This window comes from Athene noctua, chromosome 1, assembly GCF_965140245.1.
Source record: "Athene noctua chromosome 1, bAthNoc1.hap1.1, whole genome shotgun sequence".
NCBI classification, from domain to species: Eukaryota; Metazoa; Chordata; class Aves; order Strigiformes; family Strigidae; genus Athene; species Athene noctua.
The window spans coordinates 217,483,463-217,501,150 of NC_134037.1; the positions used below are offsets into that span (position 1 = coordinate 217,483,463).

General features: G+C 38.2%; 1 protein-coding gene across 4 annotated transcripts in view; it reads left to right on the top strand.

Moving 5' to 3' along the window:
- The first annotated feature begins 1,226 nt into the window (after positions 1–1,226).
- Positions 1,227–17,688, top strand: part of RBM26 (RNA binding motif protein 26) — a 58,700-nt gene continuing 42,238 nt past the window's right edge. For 2 of the 4 annotated variants that reach the window (XM_074911690.1, XM_074911682.1), the window contains exons 1-5: positions 1,227–1,706; positions 14,495–14,613; positions 15,175–15,311; positions 16,196–16,284; positions 16,876–17,087. In XM_074911690.1, coding sequence (XP_074767791.1) covers positions 1,636–1,706; positions 14,495–14,613; positions 15,175–15,311; positions 16,196–16,284; positions 16,876–17,087 — 628 coding nt within the window. In that variant the 5' untranslated portion in view covers positions 1,227–1,635. The remainder of the gene's footprint in view (positions 1,707–14,494; positions 14,614–15,174; positions 15,312–16,195; positions 16,285–16,875; positions 17,088–17,688) is intronic. The other 2 variants (XM_074911699.1, XM_074911673.1) reach the window with 1 other exon arrangement.

Here is a 17,688-nt window from a genome sequence, read left to right on the forward strand (position 1 = left end):
TGAAAAATTGTAAATAAGGGTCATAATTGCCAGTGACCCTTGCTCTGTTACAGATATAGCAAAGTAAAGTTGAGCATTTTCAAACAGAAGTACCAGTGGTCTCTGGTGGGTTCCCAAGGGCACGATGAAGCTGGGGACAGACCCTGAAGGAGTTCCCATGCCAGGAGAACAGGCAGGCATCCCACCTTACATCCAAACAGGTCTTCTTGCCTTCACCCCTGCTCTCTAGGGCTCCCTCTGCTGTTATCCCAACTCTGTGTTACAAAGGTAGGACTTCAGGATGCTCATAAATTGACAGGTCAGCCAAGATCATGATTGCTGTCTAATCTCAGTCAATTCCCTGAAGTTCCTCTGTATCTGAGAAAACCAGGCAGACAGCTTGAGAGTCATTCACTCTGCCCCAAGAAAGATGTTTCCTTGAAATACTTGTCTTTGTTCATCAACCATGCAAAACGCCTCACTCAGGAGCTCAGGTGAGATGCAAGTCTTCGGAAGCCCAGACTGACTGAGGTACATTCACCATGGACATTTTTTTTCAGCACTCAGTTAACCCAGGGTACCAGTGAAAGCAGTGGCATATGTTTTCATGTGAAGGCCCTGTAACTGGTGGGCACTGGTTTTTGGGGGACCAGTCCATGCACTCCCAGCACCGCTGCCTCTGGCAGTGACCGAGCAGCCGCGTGGGCTCAGCTCCTCCATCAGGTCCACGCTGCAGGGCCTGAACTGGCCAGGGAACCCCACGTGCAGGTCAGTGTCGGTACCTGCTGGCCCGCAGCACTAACCCATCTCACCCCACGCCGGGCTGACAGCGGGAAGACACGGGGCTTTGCTGCCAACTCTCATGTTTTCAGAGAATTTTTTTTACTTCTACTTTTTTTTTAAAAAAAAAAAAAAAAAGTTTTTATTTTTTCTGTCAGCTGCAAACGTTTATAGGAGTTAATGCCACGGGAGAGGGAGTACTCGTTGTGCCTTTCTGCGTCTCCAGGGCTCACATCCTCAGCAAAGCGCTCTCCCCACTACCCGAGAGACCACTCTCTCCTCACGGGAGGGCGACAACAGACCGCTCCCACCCGCGCCGGCCCGGCTCGGCTCGGCTCGGCCCGGCTCGGCTCGGCTCGGCCCGGCTCGGCCCGGCCCGGCGTCCCGGCAGCCCCTGCGCGCTGCCTCTCCTCGCGAGACTCCTTATTCTCGCGACGTCGGGGCGCCGCCATCTTACCTGCTCAGTCGCTCGCTCCGTCTGGCTCTGCGGCTGAGGGGAGAGGGGGGTCGGTGCATTTCGGAGCCGCGCTCGGGGCCCGTCGCTCGTAGGGCCCGTCGGCCGCGCTGCCCTCCGCTCGCCGCTGAGGCGGGGGAGGGGGGGGAACTGCGGAGCGGCCGGACCGCGCTCCCCGGCCAAGGAGCAGCGAGAGCGGGGCCCGTAGGGAGCAGCCGCTGCTCGGCTGGTTCCGCCCCCTTCGTGGCGCTGGGCCTCCGGCCCTTGCCAGGCGGCCTCTGCCGAACCGGGAGGCGGCCGCGGCCTCGGCGGGAGAGAGTAGGCGCGGCGGGAGCCGGGGTCCCGTCCGGCGGGGCGGCGCGGACCCCGCCGCCGTTGTTGCTGCTGCTGCCGGGGAGGCGGGGGGGGCCGGGCCGCTCTGGATGGTGGTTAAAATGATCATAGAAAACTTCGAGGCGCTGAAATCCTGGCTCAGCAAAACCTTGGAGCCCATGTGAGTAGCCGCGACCCTTCTTCTCTTTCCCCCGCCCCTCCAAAATAAACCTTTCCTTGGAAAAGACGAGGATCCTCGGGGGCGGGAAACGCTGTGCCGGAGGGGCCCGTCAGGGCGTCCCGGGAGATGCCCTCCTGGCGCCCGTCTCCCCTGGCCGCTTTCTATGGGGGTACGTCGTTCCCCCGCTCTCCCGGCGCCGTCCTCGATTGGGAGGTAGGACCGTCTTTCTCCGGAGGATGCAGCTTCCCCCCCTAGCGACCGCGTTCGTCTTTCCCTTTGTAGCCCAGGGTGAGCGGGAGATAATGTGTCTGCGTGTGCAGCTCGCTGTTCCCTGCTCTCAGCCCCTGTAGAGGCCAGGTTAATAACCATGGCCAGCCGCCCTGCCCAGTGACCTTCTCTGAGAGAGCTCAGGTGCCGCTGGGACGTCTTCCAGGATCCTGGGATCTTCCCAGTAGCATTTTCCATAGACTCGTCGCCTGTCGTTCTCAGTTTTGAATATTTGACGCTCTCTTGTTTACCTGCCCGGAATATAAATTGCATCAGTAGAGTGTTTGGGAGTAGGAGCCCCAGAGAGTAATTTGCCTACTTGTGAATACCTGCTTGGCCTCCAAGCATAACATTCGTGTGAGTAATTTCGGCTCTTCTGCAAATAGTCCGTCTTTTCCTCCTCTGAATGATATTTTAGTGGAACTGAGACGTGAACTTGGTTTTAAAGGTTTTGACTTCTGTAAGTATGGTGTCTATAGACGTTTTAGATCAAAGCATGCACTTGTCATTCTGAAATACCTTTTTAACATGTCTGAGCTAAATTGCTGGAGCTTGATTTTAGTCGATAGAACTAGCACTTATAAATTACTTCTGGTGTTAACTTTTCTTCTGAAATGTTTGGACACGGTTGGTTTTACTCTGATGCTGTTAAATGGGGAAAAAAATGTTTGCTTTATGGCTTCCATAGTCATTAGCTAAGTATATGTATGTACATGTATACTTATATGGCTTATGCTGAAATAACTTGAAAAAGTTACAAGATGCTGGTACGTTTTTAGGAGAGATTCATTTGTGTTTTGGGGGGGTGGGTGTGGTGTTCTCTTTTATCATAGAACCTAATCCAAACCACACTGAAATAGTTGAGTCTTGAACTTAATTTCAGTGAACTTTGAATTAGGCCTGCAGCAAATTACACCAAGTGTAATTTATATAATATGTTTGATATTGTAATTTATAGAAAATGTTTGATCCTTAAGACCGTGATAGTTCTGGGTGGGTTTGGTTTTTTTTGTTGTTGGTTTTTTTTTTGTGGGTTTTTTTGTGTTTTTTTTTTTTTTTTTTTAAAAAGGCATTTTATTGTAAAGGTGTAGTTTTGGGAAGATGAATTAATATTCCTCTTGGGTCAGTGTAAGGTAATAGTAGAATAATACAGCACACTGACAAAGTAATATTAGAATAACAGAGCACATTGTGTTCTGTGGTAATAAATGCAGCTAATCTTCTGGTGCAGAATGCTCCCCATTAGTCTTTGGCTACTTTCTTGCATGAATATACTGTTAATGACAATCAGCAGTTTATCAGTAGTGTGCTGGTCAAGAGGCTTGGAACAGACAATATTTAGCTTCTCATTTCCAAAATACATGTTGGTAATTTGAAATGATAAATCATACACACTTACTTCTCAGTTGCTCAGCAGCTGGAGATTGATATGTTAGCTTCAAATAGTTTATAAGGAACATTTTTAAATCCTGTGAAATCTGAAACTGGAAGTCTGTTTGTTTACAGGAGGGCTTCAGCTGACTTCAAAATCCCTTGAGTAAATACATTAGGTTTTTTGCATTTTTCAGATTTGTATCCAAAAAAAATTTCTACAGTTTTTCTGCTCTGAGTATTGCGCATCAGGAGCTTTAGTTTAATTTTCACCAGTGAATAATAAAAGTTTGTTATTAACAAGATAACAAATACCAAAAGTTTGCCAGATACTGTTTAGCTAGAGGCCAGTGTGGTTCCTCAGTCTTTCCACTCAAGCTCTGTTCATTAGTGATGTGTAGCAGGAACTTTTTATTCTGGTAACAAACTCAGGTTGTTCTGTGTTTTTCTACTTGCTTGAATATTGAACTGTGATACCTACTAGTGATAGTCAACAGTTAAAGGATTAAATTGTGTTTTTCAGCTTTTGGAATCAGTGTAATTTTCTGCTTTTTAGCACTAAAAGGATCAGCGTGTTTCTGTTAGGTTAAATGTGATGTGTGAGCCATTCAAATGTGGTTCTCATGCTGGAAGACTATGTCATTGGGTAGGGAATTGCTGAGCTAGAGGCTGTTCAGTTCTCTGAATTTTAGCTATAGGAGGAAACAAGCCAGTAGGGACTGTTAAATTCAACTGTCACTCAGTTTTGTGCAGTGTCCTGTGTTACTGCATTATTCCAATAAATGTTGAAATTGGTGGAAAAGTACTGTAATTTCCTAGCAGTCAAATACTCTTGGAGCTGATTCTGATCTCAGCTATCTGAAATGTGTGCCTACAGCCATAGCTTCTGGCTGTATGAAAATTTGAGTGTGCAGTTACTTCTAAAGAAGTTACTTCTAAAGAAGTAACTGCTGTTGGTGCAGTACTAGAACAATGAGCCCCTAAGCGCTGGTAGTCTGGAGACCATAGCCTGAGAATAATTTTTGACTTGACACATTTTTTTGTTTCATTAAAAGGAAAAGATAACTGTTTTTATCTCGTGGCTCTTTCAGAAACCTTTACCTGTGAGATAGGCAGCTGAACTTCCTAATAAGACTAGGGAAGATAGATACCACTGCATTAGATCATTATGGAGGTGTTGTCTCAGGAATTTTAAGGGGTGAAGTGCATTTAAGAAGATAAATAAATTTTATACACGTGTATATAGGTCTGTATTTATGTGCTAGTTATCTAGAGCCGAGTAGTTAAAACATGCTTTATTTTCCAAGTTGCCTGTTTACAAGTAGCTAGCAATTTTAATCAGGATGTATAGCTTGTTCCAAAGGCTGTAACATATGTAGTTTGGAAATACATTGTTTCAGAGCTAGAAGATAGCAATATCCGTAAAGATTGTTTCATTAAGTCTTATCTTTAAACTATGTTAAAGCACTAGCAAAAATGTTAGCTTTTTAGTGTAAGGAAACAAGTGTGTTACATAATTGTATGGACTGCACATCATTTGACTGTTGGAATTGCTTTCCACGTGGTGCCTCTGGGAAACACTGTTCATAGACATGAGTGTTTGGAGGAGGGGTGATGGAGAATTTAAGTTTTGGAATTTTTTTTGTTTCTTTCTTGTGTGTTGTGGTTTTTTGTTTGTTTCAGACTGGTGTAATGCCTTTGGCAAAATCTTGGTGATCCTCCACACAAACACTCCTTGTCTGAGTTTGGTCTTGTTGCAGTGAGGTGGAAACTGCAAAAGCTACCATGCTGGAGTACTTAACACAGTCCAGCTCTGCTTGAGGGGTCGTAGTTCTCTAGTAATTTTCTACGGTTTTCCAAAGGCAGGCTGCTTTTGTGGTTTTGGAAATAAATCTTGGAGCAGCTCAATTTGGCATATGGAGAATTAATAAATACGCACACAGAACTGTTACAGATACAGCAATGTGAATGTAGTACCAGTGTAAACAAAGTGGTGAGAGTAATTTTTTGTGCTGTGGCTGTTCTCTATTTGACTAGAACGATCTTGTATGTTCAACTCCAGTCAGTTCTCTAAAGGTGTTTATCAACAGTTCTTCCTCATTGCTTGCAGACAACAGTATGCTTAGTTTCTAGTGTTACACACTTTTTCTTGTCCATGGCACCGCTCCTGTAAAGTATTTGAAAACAGTGTTAAAACTGGAATATAACTGTATGTCTGTCACTTTTAATTTCTGTACTAACAAGGTCCTCATTGAGCCATATCTGTTGTGATGGGTTTCTTTTCTGCAAGTCCAGTCTGGATCCTGTATAAACTGTGTATATAATCCTTGCTGGAATATCAGGATCTGGCTTGGCAGAGTTCCAGGTAGAGATGTTTGTTTCGTTTGTTTTTTGTTTTTTTTTTTTCCTTGAATTTGTTTGAATCTCTACCTGTAAAAAAAAAATAAATAGCTCTTTTGTACTAATGCTGCACTCACCATTTTACTTTGTAAGACATTGTAATGTTCTCCCCATTGCCCTAATTCTTTACAGTGGAAAATTTTCTTGTTTTTTAATTACTTTGTGTAAAATAAATTTAATTAAAATCTTTTTCTGGCCCACTGAATTTTACTTACATCTTGATTAAGGCTCCAGTAGCTAATTTTTTCCACTTTTCTGTGTTTACATTTTTATGAAAGTTTGTTCATGTGCTAAATCAGACTTGCAAGGAAGATGAAAAAATAGCTAAAACAATGTTTATGCAGTATTTAGGCATAACTCATTAAAATAGAAAGGTTTTTTGCATTGATTAATTCTGTAACTGATCGTGGTGTTGTAACTACTTGCGTCAAAGGGAATAAAATCCAAATTGTTTAAAGAATAATTTGACTATCTGGAATATTTTATGGCAACAGTCAGTATGCTCTGGTGTTCAGTTATGCCTTCGCTGTTCTGTTTTTATTTGCTGTACTTTTCAACCTTTGTTAAATCTCACCATATTTTCTGGCTGTTTGGATCTTTGCTTAATTGTTAATAGATTCCTGATTAGTTAACTTCACCCTTCACTTGAAAAAGGTAGTGAATAAAAAAGGTTTGACAGTGGTGTAAGGAATATGCTAATAAGCCAAGATACTGAAAGAATAGAAATAAGGTAAAATGAAAAACTCTGGAATTCCTTTCCACATACATGTGGCACACCATCCTCCCAGTAACGCTCATTGACCCACCAGAAGGTTTCACTCTTGTTTCCCATGAAAATTCCTAAGAAGTTCAAAAGCAATAGATGTTTCTCTTCATTTCACTTATTCTGTTAACACTGTTCATTAAGCTATTTATAACTAAGATAAATAACATAACACATGTCAGTGTTATGCTACTCTTCTGTTAGGAAACTTGATTGTTCATCTCACTCATAGAGAGCTGCTGTGTTTGAGAAATTGAGGTTCCTAACTTAGTGTGCTGATACTGCTAAGCTTCTGTGTAAAAATATTGTGATAGAATTAAAATATTGATCTAGAAGGTATAGTTGAAAGCAGAAAATAAAGAGAAGGTCACTTCTGTTACAGGAAACCTTTCCTGTTGTTACACTGAACATCAGGAGTGAAATGGAACCCTTTGGCTGCATGGCAAGTCATAGAGACAGTGTGATGATTTTCGTTTTCTGCATTGAATGTGTGTTGGACAATCAGCAGGCTGACAGCTATTTTGCCTCGTAAGAGCTGTCTTGAATCTAGAGGTGGCATTTTAAGGTGCTGGTTACTGGTTGCAGCTGTATGAACATGTCATATCTGGGTATCATGGTAATTTAAAACTATTGTAATGACATCTGTAACTTACATAACAGCACTTGAGGCTGTTGCATTCCTCTATGTCTTTCTATTACTTTAAGTATGGTTAAAGAGGTAGTGAAAGTGAACATTAAGAGTGGTCTTTCTCATCTACAATAGTGTCTCAATGTAGAAGTTGGATCTTGCTGAATGAGCCTGTCATTCATTTTACTAATTGAACACTGTAGCTTTTTATAGATTTTTTTTTTTTTAGTAGCAATGCAACAGAAGGGTACAACTGCCTAAATTAGACTAGCTGCTCTGCCCAAAATGCAACGTACATTTTTCTACAGCCACTTAGTCCTCCAAATAAGACACGTGGCTCTCAACCTTCAAACATAGCCATGCCCGCCTTGGTTGATGTCAAGAACTGAGCAGTATTCTAGAGAAGTATAAATGTTAATCAACAAAACTAGACTGAAATTTAGGCTGTAAATTCTCAGGATCAGAGTATGACAAATAGCATGCACCTACATGTTATTTCCTCTGCAGAAAGACCATTCACTGCCTGGAGGCTTTCAGACATGCTTTTGCGGTTACAGTGTATTGTGCTAATTTAAACTTGTCAAGGAACTCGTTTCACGACTTGCAGCACCTTTTTGGTGTGTACATTAATTGTAAAAAATGAAGAAAAAAGCACCCTCTTGTAGTTTCTTTTATCATCTTAAAAAGTCGTGTGTGTGTGTATGCACTAGCTGTGTCCAAAATGGAAGTCTAGATTGAGGGTCTTGGCATTAACTTCAAATAAAGACAATGAAATATAACTGCAGTTATCAAGTATTGTTACATTACAAGGAAATTTCATGGAAGCTTCTTTTCTTTCCTTGCTCCTCTCCCTCCCCCAAGCACACTTTTTCTCAGAAGTAAGTAACCCTGTTCATCAGATTACAGTTTGACAGCTTCATCATGAGGATTTTCTCTTCCCCCCCCCCACCCCCCGATGGTGAAAAGGTTATGTATATCTCCCTTTGGACATAAGTGTACATATACACTAAAGGTTATCTATATCTCCCTTTGGACATAAGTGTACATATACACTAAAGGTTATCTATATCTCCCTTTGGGAATTTGAATACATTTTCCAAACACTTTCACCAGAGGGTAGGCTTTGGAATACTTTTTTTTTTTTTTTTAATAGAAAAGGCACGTAGAAAAGTGTGAATTAAGTTATATTGCCAAAAAAAAAAAAAAATTTCATTTTCCATATAATGGTTGAATTGTTGTCCAATAACTGTAAAATTTAAGCAGCAGGGTTTTTTGCCATGCTAGTGAAATTTTTAGCAAAAAGAGGATTATCCTCTGATTAAACTGATTTCTGTAGTGCTTACTACAGCACCATAGTACCAGGTCTGCACCAAATACTGTAGATACTACTTTAAAAAAAAAGACCAGAAATAGTTACTCTTTTAAGGCTCCAGTTCAAAGTGGCTACCTTGCTTATTAAGAACTGACTTCAATGGTGAATTGTAGCATGAAGAACTTCATAGCACTGGAGATGCGGGTTTTTCTGAAAGGAGAATATCTGGGTTTAGATATTTCAAAACTTTCTTCAAACTAATTAGTTAATACTTTAAAAGGCTTCAGCTTAGTACATATGTAGGAAGCCTAGAATATGTTTCTTGATTTGTTCTGTGCTTTCCTGGAAAATGTTATGCGAGGAAGTCAGACTGTAGTTGGATAGGCAGTGTTAACAAGCTATTTAAATATGTGAATTTTTCAGGTCTACTATCAACTTCTTGAGTCTGCTTGCCATTTTCTAATTCCTTTTTCTTCTCCCTCTTGGTTTAAGAAATCATCAGATGGTTGGTTGTGGGGTTTTTTTGCTGTTGGTGTGAGTAGTGGAACAGGAGTCCTAGCGGCCTTGTATTTGATGTTTGCCCGGTAGAGAGTTCCCGGCTCTGTTGAGGAGACACACCCAGAGTTCTCAGCTGATAATTGAATATTTAGTCCAAGAGACTTTCAGATCTGCCTTCTCTTTTTTACCTCTTACATTAAAAATACTCAAATAAACCAGCATGATTTGCCTTTCATTTGAATACGTATTTTTGTACTGATGCTTAAATACATTCTTCAGCATTAACCTGGCAAAATATGTCCTCAGCATACTGTATTCAGATTTTGTGGTTATTCTCTCTTAAGGCTTGAGAGCTATTTACTATATGCCTCTATTTGATATCTTTTTAAATGGTGGTTCTGCAGTATTTATGTACAAAGGTATTTTAATTCCTTTTAGCTATTTTGGCAATGTCCTTCTAAAAAGTCAGTATAAGCTCTGTTGTTGCTGTACATACAAAGTCCCTTAACAGCAGTAACATTTCTTTGCAAACAACTTTAATATGTATTCAGCATCTACTGCATTTGTAAGTTAAGGCTGATGCCTGTAATTGCATGGTGATTGTAAAAATCAAAGTGGGTTTTCAGAATGTATTTAGTATTTTATATTTCAACATATGTAAATCTGAGGATTGGAAACAGATTGAGCAGTGTTCAATGAAATGCAAAGTATTAAAAAAAAACCTACACAGAAGTGAGTCCTCTTCAGCCAAATTACTTTCCCCTTTTCAAACATTCATTAGTTTTTAATACATAAATATATGTATATAGCTTAAATTTACTCCAACAACTTCAGCTTTTCTCTTCTGCTTTATGACTGCAAAACTAGTTGAGATCAGAAATAAATTATTTTGAACTTTTATGTGAGGTTTGTTGTAGTCGTGAACTCTTGCTACAGTTGAAGAAAATATTTGATTGGGTGTTTCTTTGCTTTTAGGAGCTTTTATCTGGTGGTTAGCAGTTGGAGATATCCAGATCATTCTCTGAAGAATATGTAGAGCTCTAGCAAGAGAATTCTTCCGTCTATGCCTGTATATTAAATACTGTTTATTAAAGCAGGATTGCAAGAGCAGTCTCCCTTGTTTAATATAGAGCAGTAGACACTGCATGTTCTCTGACTGATAGAGTACAGACTGCAGAAAAGCATTACTAGAAGTAAAAAAAATTTAGCATTACTAGTTAGGATCATATATTCAGAAAGTGGTTGTAAGAAAACATGCTGTGGTGTTTAATTGTAACAGGCACTGGGATGTACTTGCTGCAATGGAAATGAGTTCAGATTATTTGTGGGTTTTGTTTGTTAAAGACAACATGAAGCAGAAAACAATAAATTTATGTGATTACTGATGTGTATTACTACTTACAGAACATGTTTATAAAAAGTTGAGGAGATGGAGATACAGGATTCGAAGTTGAGAAATGTTTTACATGTTTCAGTGCATGTGAATATTCTAGGAGCCAAACTTTAGCATAAGAATAAAGTTATGTCAACTTCTGTCACATTTCTAACGCGCAGATTCCATTTATGCTCAGGTCTGTGATGTACCATGCTATATTCAAATTAAGCCATGGATTCAAACTGTATCTAACAACTGAAAGAGTGTATCACTCAGTGAACACAAGAATTGAAATTGAAAGTTATTTTTAATTTTGGATACAACCTAAACTATTTGAAATGTGTAGGTGCTATTCTCATTTTTCTAATTTTTCTCAATTGTCAATTAAAGACCTTTCTCTGTCCTTAACTGCAGATAATCTTGTAATCTGAAAGAATATAACATGAAATAGATGTATGATAAGTCCTTGTGCTACACAGTATATTTTGCTGCCATCAGTATGGGTTCCTTTCCTGTTTTCTTTAAAGTGACATAACTTAATAAAACAATATGACTATAAGAGCATAAAATAGAAGACAGAGAGGTTAAGAAAAACTGATAAAGCTAGCTCAAAATGGGTGCAAAATCCATGTGTGCACAACAAAGATACAGCAAGCATATTGCATATTATACAAAGGCTGCTACTCTGTAAGAAAATACTGTCAGACTAGATAAAATAATTTATTTATCAGAAAATGCCAAGGTCCCTGTAATCCAAACCAGCAGATTTTGACCAAACCAAAGGATGGAGAATTTATGCACAAAATTTCAGAATTGAGTTTGAATGGAAAAGTAGAAAGGAATTGCTTTTAAAAAAGCAGCTCTCCCTCAAACAAAGCAATTGATTATAATATCCAGAACTCTAATAGCTATAAGGAGCAGAAAATTTCAGGCAGACCTCCTGTATTCACAGCTCTGTAAAGTTTAAATTTCATTTCTTTTCCACCACTTCAGGTTGCTAGCAATTAAATTTTAGCATCATCTTAAAAAAATGGCGTTTTGTAAGAGTCTGAAAAGCTGTAAAAGCTTTTTTAAAATTTATTTTAAATACTAGCTACAGAAACAAGCATGGGCTTCACAATCATGTGAAGAAAACAGATCAGTTTTTCGGGGTTTTTTTTCAGGCTTTGAGCAACATATAGTAGAGGAGATTTCTGTTTCAAGTCAGTACATAATAAAGGAAATCAGTCTTTGCTGTGTAAAGATCATTTGCAGTTTAATTTTAAGAAGTGAAAAGAAATAACATAAAATCATAATGTCAGTTTATAAAAACATTTTTTCCATCCTGCTCTACCACAAAATGCATTGTATTCAGTATTGCTTAATTGGCATCAATTTGAAGTAATTCATCTGTATTTTTGAAAAAACAGAGATTTAACTTGAAAGTATGTAAGTTCTTCCTGTCGTGTGCAGGGGAATTTCTACACTTACATATTGAATAATAATAATAATAGAGTTCAGTACAGTTGTTTTGCATTGTTCATATGTGGTTGTATCACAGAGTGTTAAATGCTAAGACAATGCCACAGGAGAAAGTGATGCTGTGTTTTGGAAATTAAAAGTACATTTATGTACATTTTTATTGAGTATATTTTCTTGAGAGTATCTTGGAGTTGGGCGGATATATTCAAACTCCGGTCACTCTGGGGTGGACAGTATTGCTAAGATTTAAGAAGAAAATCATGGTGGGGAGGGGTGAAAGCACTGATTCATTACTTTTAAACATTTTGTTGTTGTTGTTGTTTGGGGTTTTGTTTAGGGTTTTTTTGTTGTTTGCTTGGGGTTTTTTTGTTACACCTTTTGAAGTCTAGGTGGCTTCCCAAATAAGATTTTCCTACCCTACTCATGAGAGAGGGATTACTTTAAACTGAATATGAGGTTCTTGTATAGTCACTACTGTAGGAGCTGAAGAATTAAAGTATATTTCAGTAGCTAACGGAAGTGGGTTTTTACCTTCTAGACTGACACTTGCTTTTTTCTTTTTTCCCCCTACTAAATTTTGAGTGCATGTGTCATTTAAATCAGTTGTAGCAGATTTTGAACAGTGACAGCTGACTGTTCATATTATTAGATGAGAACTGAATTTGTGGAAAATGAAATAAAAAAAATCAGCTTGTAATGCTTTATCTGATTTTCATGGTGAATAGAAAGAAGAATAAAAATTTGAGGATTATGTGAAAATTGTCCTCCCCCCCGCCCTTGTTTTTCTGTTATGACTATAGGCAGAGAATATGAAAATAGCACACTAATTTTCCGAGGCATGATTTAGCTTGAAACTGGGAGAGGACTGAAAAATCTCCTGTAGTGACACTGAAGTTGCATTAAGGAACAGTAAAAAACCCTAAATTTTGCAAATTCAAGCATTGAGAAGCTATGAAATGCTGGCCTTAGGGTCTCCTTATTGCAGCCTATGAGGAGCACTTTGTTCAACATCGGGTTTTCAGATAATCTGCTTGGATGATGTGCTCAGCTGGCTAGCAGTGTAAAAAAGACCGTGTAGTCCTTCCACTTTCACTGTAGGGGGTTATGTGCCTGCCTCCAAGATGACTTGGTGCTTGGGCAGCATTTTATTCTGGATAAAGAATTGTTAAATTTGAACTGGATCAAACCAGATATGATAGTTGAAGAAAAACATTTCTGAAGAGTTTTCAGTTGGTGTGCAGTCTGTTTTTCAATTAACATTAAGCATTTTGTTGGATTAGTGTGTACAGGTTCTTCTGGAATGTTGACTGATTGTGAACTCCCATCTCCTGTATTTATAAATAATGTAGACAAATAGAGAATACTTTGGTACGTCCTTTAGCAGCTCAAGTTGCCTTTTATTTACAGCATGAAATTCTGCTATTGCCTGTTTACTACAGGTTGCTGAATTATGTTTGAAGCTCTGACCTTTAACTTAAGAGCACTCTGTGCTGGGCCCAAGCTATCCAGAAGTTCTCCTGAGGATGGATGCCAACAGATCTGCTTCCTTTGCTTGGTGGATATATTTGTATGGAGGATATTGCTTGCTGTGCAGGAAATAGTTTCTTTGGGGAGAGGAGTTAGGTAGCATGATGTGGTGATGGATTTGGTTGCCCACTTTCTAAAATATATGTCATTTAAATGATCAAGATTTAAGATTTATGATTAAGCTTCAGCATTGAAATTTCATGTGTTTTAATGTGGAAGAGATTGGGAACTGCTGTTTTATTCCTTCATTGTGACTAGTGGACTTCTATGCTAGAATAGTGTTTGTGTGATACTCAGTGCAACTCCCTCACCACAGTTTAATTTTACTTATTTCTCAGTTACTTTTGCCAGACAGAATGTACAGTTAGGATGCATTAGTGCAATTTTTTTCCTCTTTTTTAAAAGACAAGTATTAACTTTGATCACCTTACAAGCAGGCTAGCTGTCTGTATCACATGACCTGTGCGCATGTGTTAAATCCTGCCTGGTTTTGTGGAATCTGAGGTCATCCTTTGGTTTATGCTAAATAATAGGATTAAATCAATTAAGAAAATGCTGCTGTTCTGCCTGATAGACCAGTGTTTCACAATTTCATTACTTGCTGACTTTGAGTTATGAAGTGTGAAATGATTTTCTGCGCTATTCTCACTTGCTTTGGCAGGTTTTACTCTAACGCCACTACAGAGTTCATTGTAGATTACTGCTTGTGAAACATAATAAAATTCTATCAGTTATATTAAATAATGTTCTCCTTAATGTGGTTATACAACTTACTCAGAAGTTCTAAGTTCTTTGATATGCACGAGACCATCAGTTTCTACACTAAAGTGCTCCATACCTAATTTTTGATTAAATTTAGATGTCTAGAATAGATAATGATCCCCTAAATTTCCCTTCATTGTCTGTGTACCTCTTATGGATATTTCTGTGATAATATCATATGGACACTTTTTTCCTTAGGCTTTCGAAATTAAGATTTTTTTCAGTTAATCTGTTTTTTATGTGTTCATATGTAGGTAGTAATAGGATTCTTTTGAAATATATTTAAGAGAAAGTCTCTTTGAGTCTGAGGGTTTTTATAGTCTAGATCACTTCTGTTGCATCACTGTATTCATTTGTAATTAAGTAGACTGACTCTTCCCTGTTAATTGCTTCTATTTTTTTTTTTTAATTAATCTATTTGCAGATGTGATGCAGATCCATCTGCCCTAGCTAAATACGTTCTGGCTTTGGTAAAGAAGGATAAAAGTGAAAAGGAACTGAAGGCGTTGTGTGTTGATCAGCTGGATGTATTTCTTCAGAAAGGTATGGTCTTTTTCATAAGAGTTAAGTTTGAATGAAGAGTCTGTCTTGTTTAATTCATTCAATCGATCTTTTACTGTAGAGTTGTGCATTTATCTCTTCATTAGCTTTGTTACTTTGAAGTATGTAACTCAATTTTCATGAAGTAATTTGTTTTCGAAAACAGGTGTATAACACACTATGCACATATTAGGTGTATGTTTTATATCTATTGGTATCCTTGGAAGAAAGTTAGAAATGTTAAGAGTTATTACCAGAATCAGAAGCCTTTGAGCTCTGTGTATATTCCAGAAATATTCTTCCAGGTGTTTTATTATGAGACATTAAATAATTCAAGGATTAAAAAGCTTTGTGAAACATTGTAATTACTTACATGTTTCTTGTCTCTGTAAATGCCCTTTTTAAATATAAAATAGCAGCACAGTATTTAAAAAAACCCTCATTGTTTTAACTTTTTGGTGAATGCTGATTTTTTTTTTTTAAGATATATATATATATTCATATATAAAGCAAATGTTAACTGAAGATTTGAATAATGGATATTTGTACATCCTTTACTTTTAGAAACTCAGATATTTGTGGAAAAACTGTTTGATGCTGTGAATACAAAAAGTTATCTACCTCCACCAGAGCAGCCATCGTCAGGAAGCCTGAAAGTAGAATTTTTTCAGCACCAAGAAAAAGAAACAAAAAAAGAAGAGGTAGGCACTGATTTTATTTTAAATGTATGTGTTTTTCCTCATTCCTGTAGTTTGCTTATGGGGTTCGACTTCATCATGTTTATTTGTTTATTAACAATAGGCCCAAAAGTTATACTACAGCATTAAAATGTGTCAGAAGATTTGTGTCTGGTTTGTTGAGTACTGCTGCACAATTTTTCTAAACATAAGTGGGTGCTTCAAAGGTAAACCAAAGTGGTTCTGACTAGGCAAATGTAAATAAAGTTACTGAGTAGTGTAGGAGTTGCAGTACAACCTACATTAGTTCTTTGCTCAGGATTGCTGTTGTAGTTATGCTGCATTTAATTCAGCATAAATCCAGGCTGCCATTTCAAATGGCAGTCCTCATTCCTTCAGCTGCTTGATCCAAATAACATCCTTACTCTGACACAAGTATTTATGTTGTTCTTTGAGCCAGAAGAGTAGGTTTGTCCTTTTCAAGAGCAGTGTAGGTTTGGCTGCATGAAAGTGTTTAACTGTGATCTGAACCAGCTAACCTGCTGATGAAGAGAAGACCTTATTGTGTCAATCATTGAATATTCATGTCTTCCCAGATCTGTCACTGCACTTTCATATGGATTTTTGTCCACCTGTGACAAAGGCAGATGTATGTTCAACACAGCACATTAAGGATTGCTTCTTCTGCTTTATTTTCTCCCAACCTGTGCTTTGAATATTCTTAGAAATTGAAGTCTAATATGTTAGGAAGATTCTCTAATTGCATTAGATGCAAGAATGTTGTTTCAGTTCAGTGGTACTGTTGGCTTTGCTCAGGATTTTAGAGTTTTTTGATTCTATTTGATTGTGCAGAAGTCTCCTTTATAGTGTACTCATGTTTTAATCTAACGTATATATTTTAAATTCAGATAGTTAAAGAGGAAGAGAGAGAGAAAAAGTTTTCTAGAAGATTAAATCACAGTCCTCCTCAGTCAAGTTCTCGCTACAGAGATACCAGGTAATAAATTTTGCTTAACTTCCTGTATTATATCAGGAGTCAGATGGATTTGGATTTTTATACTGTTACTACATTAAATACTGTCTTTCTGTATGGTCACCTAATAAGCCTGAAAATAAAGCTTTTATTGCTTTTATGCAATTGCTTTTATGTAATTAAATTATGAGTATATAGGTGACTGTAAACTCTTGAGTTGTGCACAACTATCACCTATGATTCATTCTTATGCTAGATTTGTAGCTTATATTACAACACTTACTCTGCTCAGTATTGAGGTTCAATTGTGATAATGTAATTTAGAAGCCTTTCCTTCAGTAACTGCTACCTTTTTGCCCTTTCCAACTTGGGGAAGGTGCAGAAACATAAACAGAAATCTTACTTACATTTTAAAATATCGCAGATGATAAAAGTAAAATGCAAAAACCAAATAAAAGAATTTTAAGTCTTCTGAGAAGACAGGAAAGCCTGTAGTTAGATTTAATTTGTAGCTTTCTCTAGTTTTCCATTGCCATTTCTTGAGGGTTTTAATGGTAAAGATTTTAAATTATGGCTCATAATTCTTGTCATTAATTTACAAAATTGCATGTTTAGAAGCCGTGATGAAAGGAAAAAAGATGAACGTTCTCGAAAGAGAGATTATGACCGAAATCCTCCCAGAAGAGATTCTTACAGGGATCGGTATAACAGAAGAAGAGGGAGGAGTCGGAGCTACAGCAGGAGTCGAAGTAGAAGTTGGAGCAAAGAGAGATTGCGGGACCGGGATCGAGACCGGAGCAGAAGCCGGAGCAGAACACGAAGCAGAGGTACCAACAGTTGGTCTCTAAAATACGGTGAATGTTGCCTACAAAATTTAGACACTAAACTTAAACGCTGTGTTCAAGATGTACCAAAATTTCCTCTATTCTTGTTTTTTGTTCAAATTTAGCTTGGTTTTCTGTGGAATAAGGCTTATGTGATTATGTTTTCAGTGCTTGTTTTCCCCTCTTTCCTTCCATTATTCTCTAATATCTTTGACTGTGTTGGCCACTGTGAGGCAATGTTGTAAGCGAGGCAGAAAAATCTGAGTTAATTGCATTTCATTAAGTTCCAGGAAGCTCAGAATCTGGTGTGTGAAGATACAGAAATTAATACCCATCTACTGGAGGTAGAACTGGCAGAAATTACCTGTTTGGTAGCAAATGACTTGTCAAGCAGAACAGTACAGCTCTATTCTTTTTGTCTTGTTTCCTTGGTGTCATAGGGAGGGGCTGAAATTATTAGAGTAAATATTTACATTTGCACACATAACTGTAGGACTTAAGACTTCAGTACTGTAATTTTTGAATTGAACTCCTTTAAAAGCAAAGCTGTTTATTCAGTCAAAAAGAATGCTTTTTCCCCCAGTATTTGTTAGTGTTAAATTGG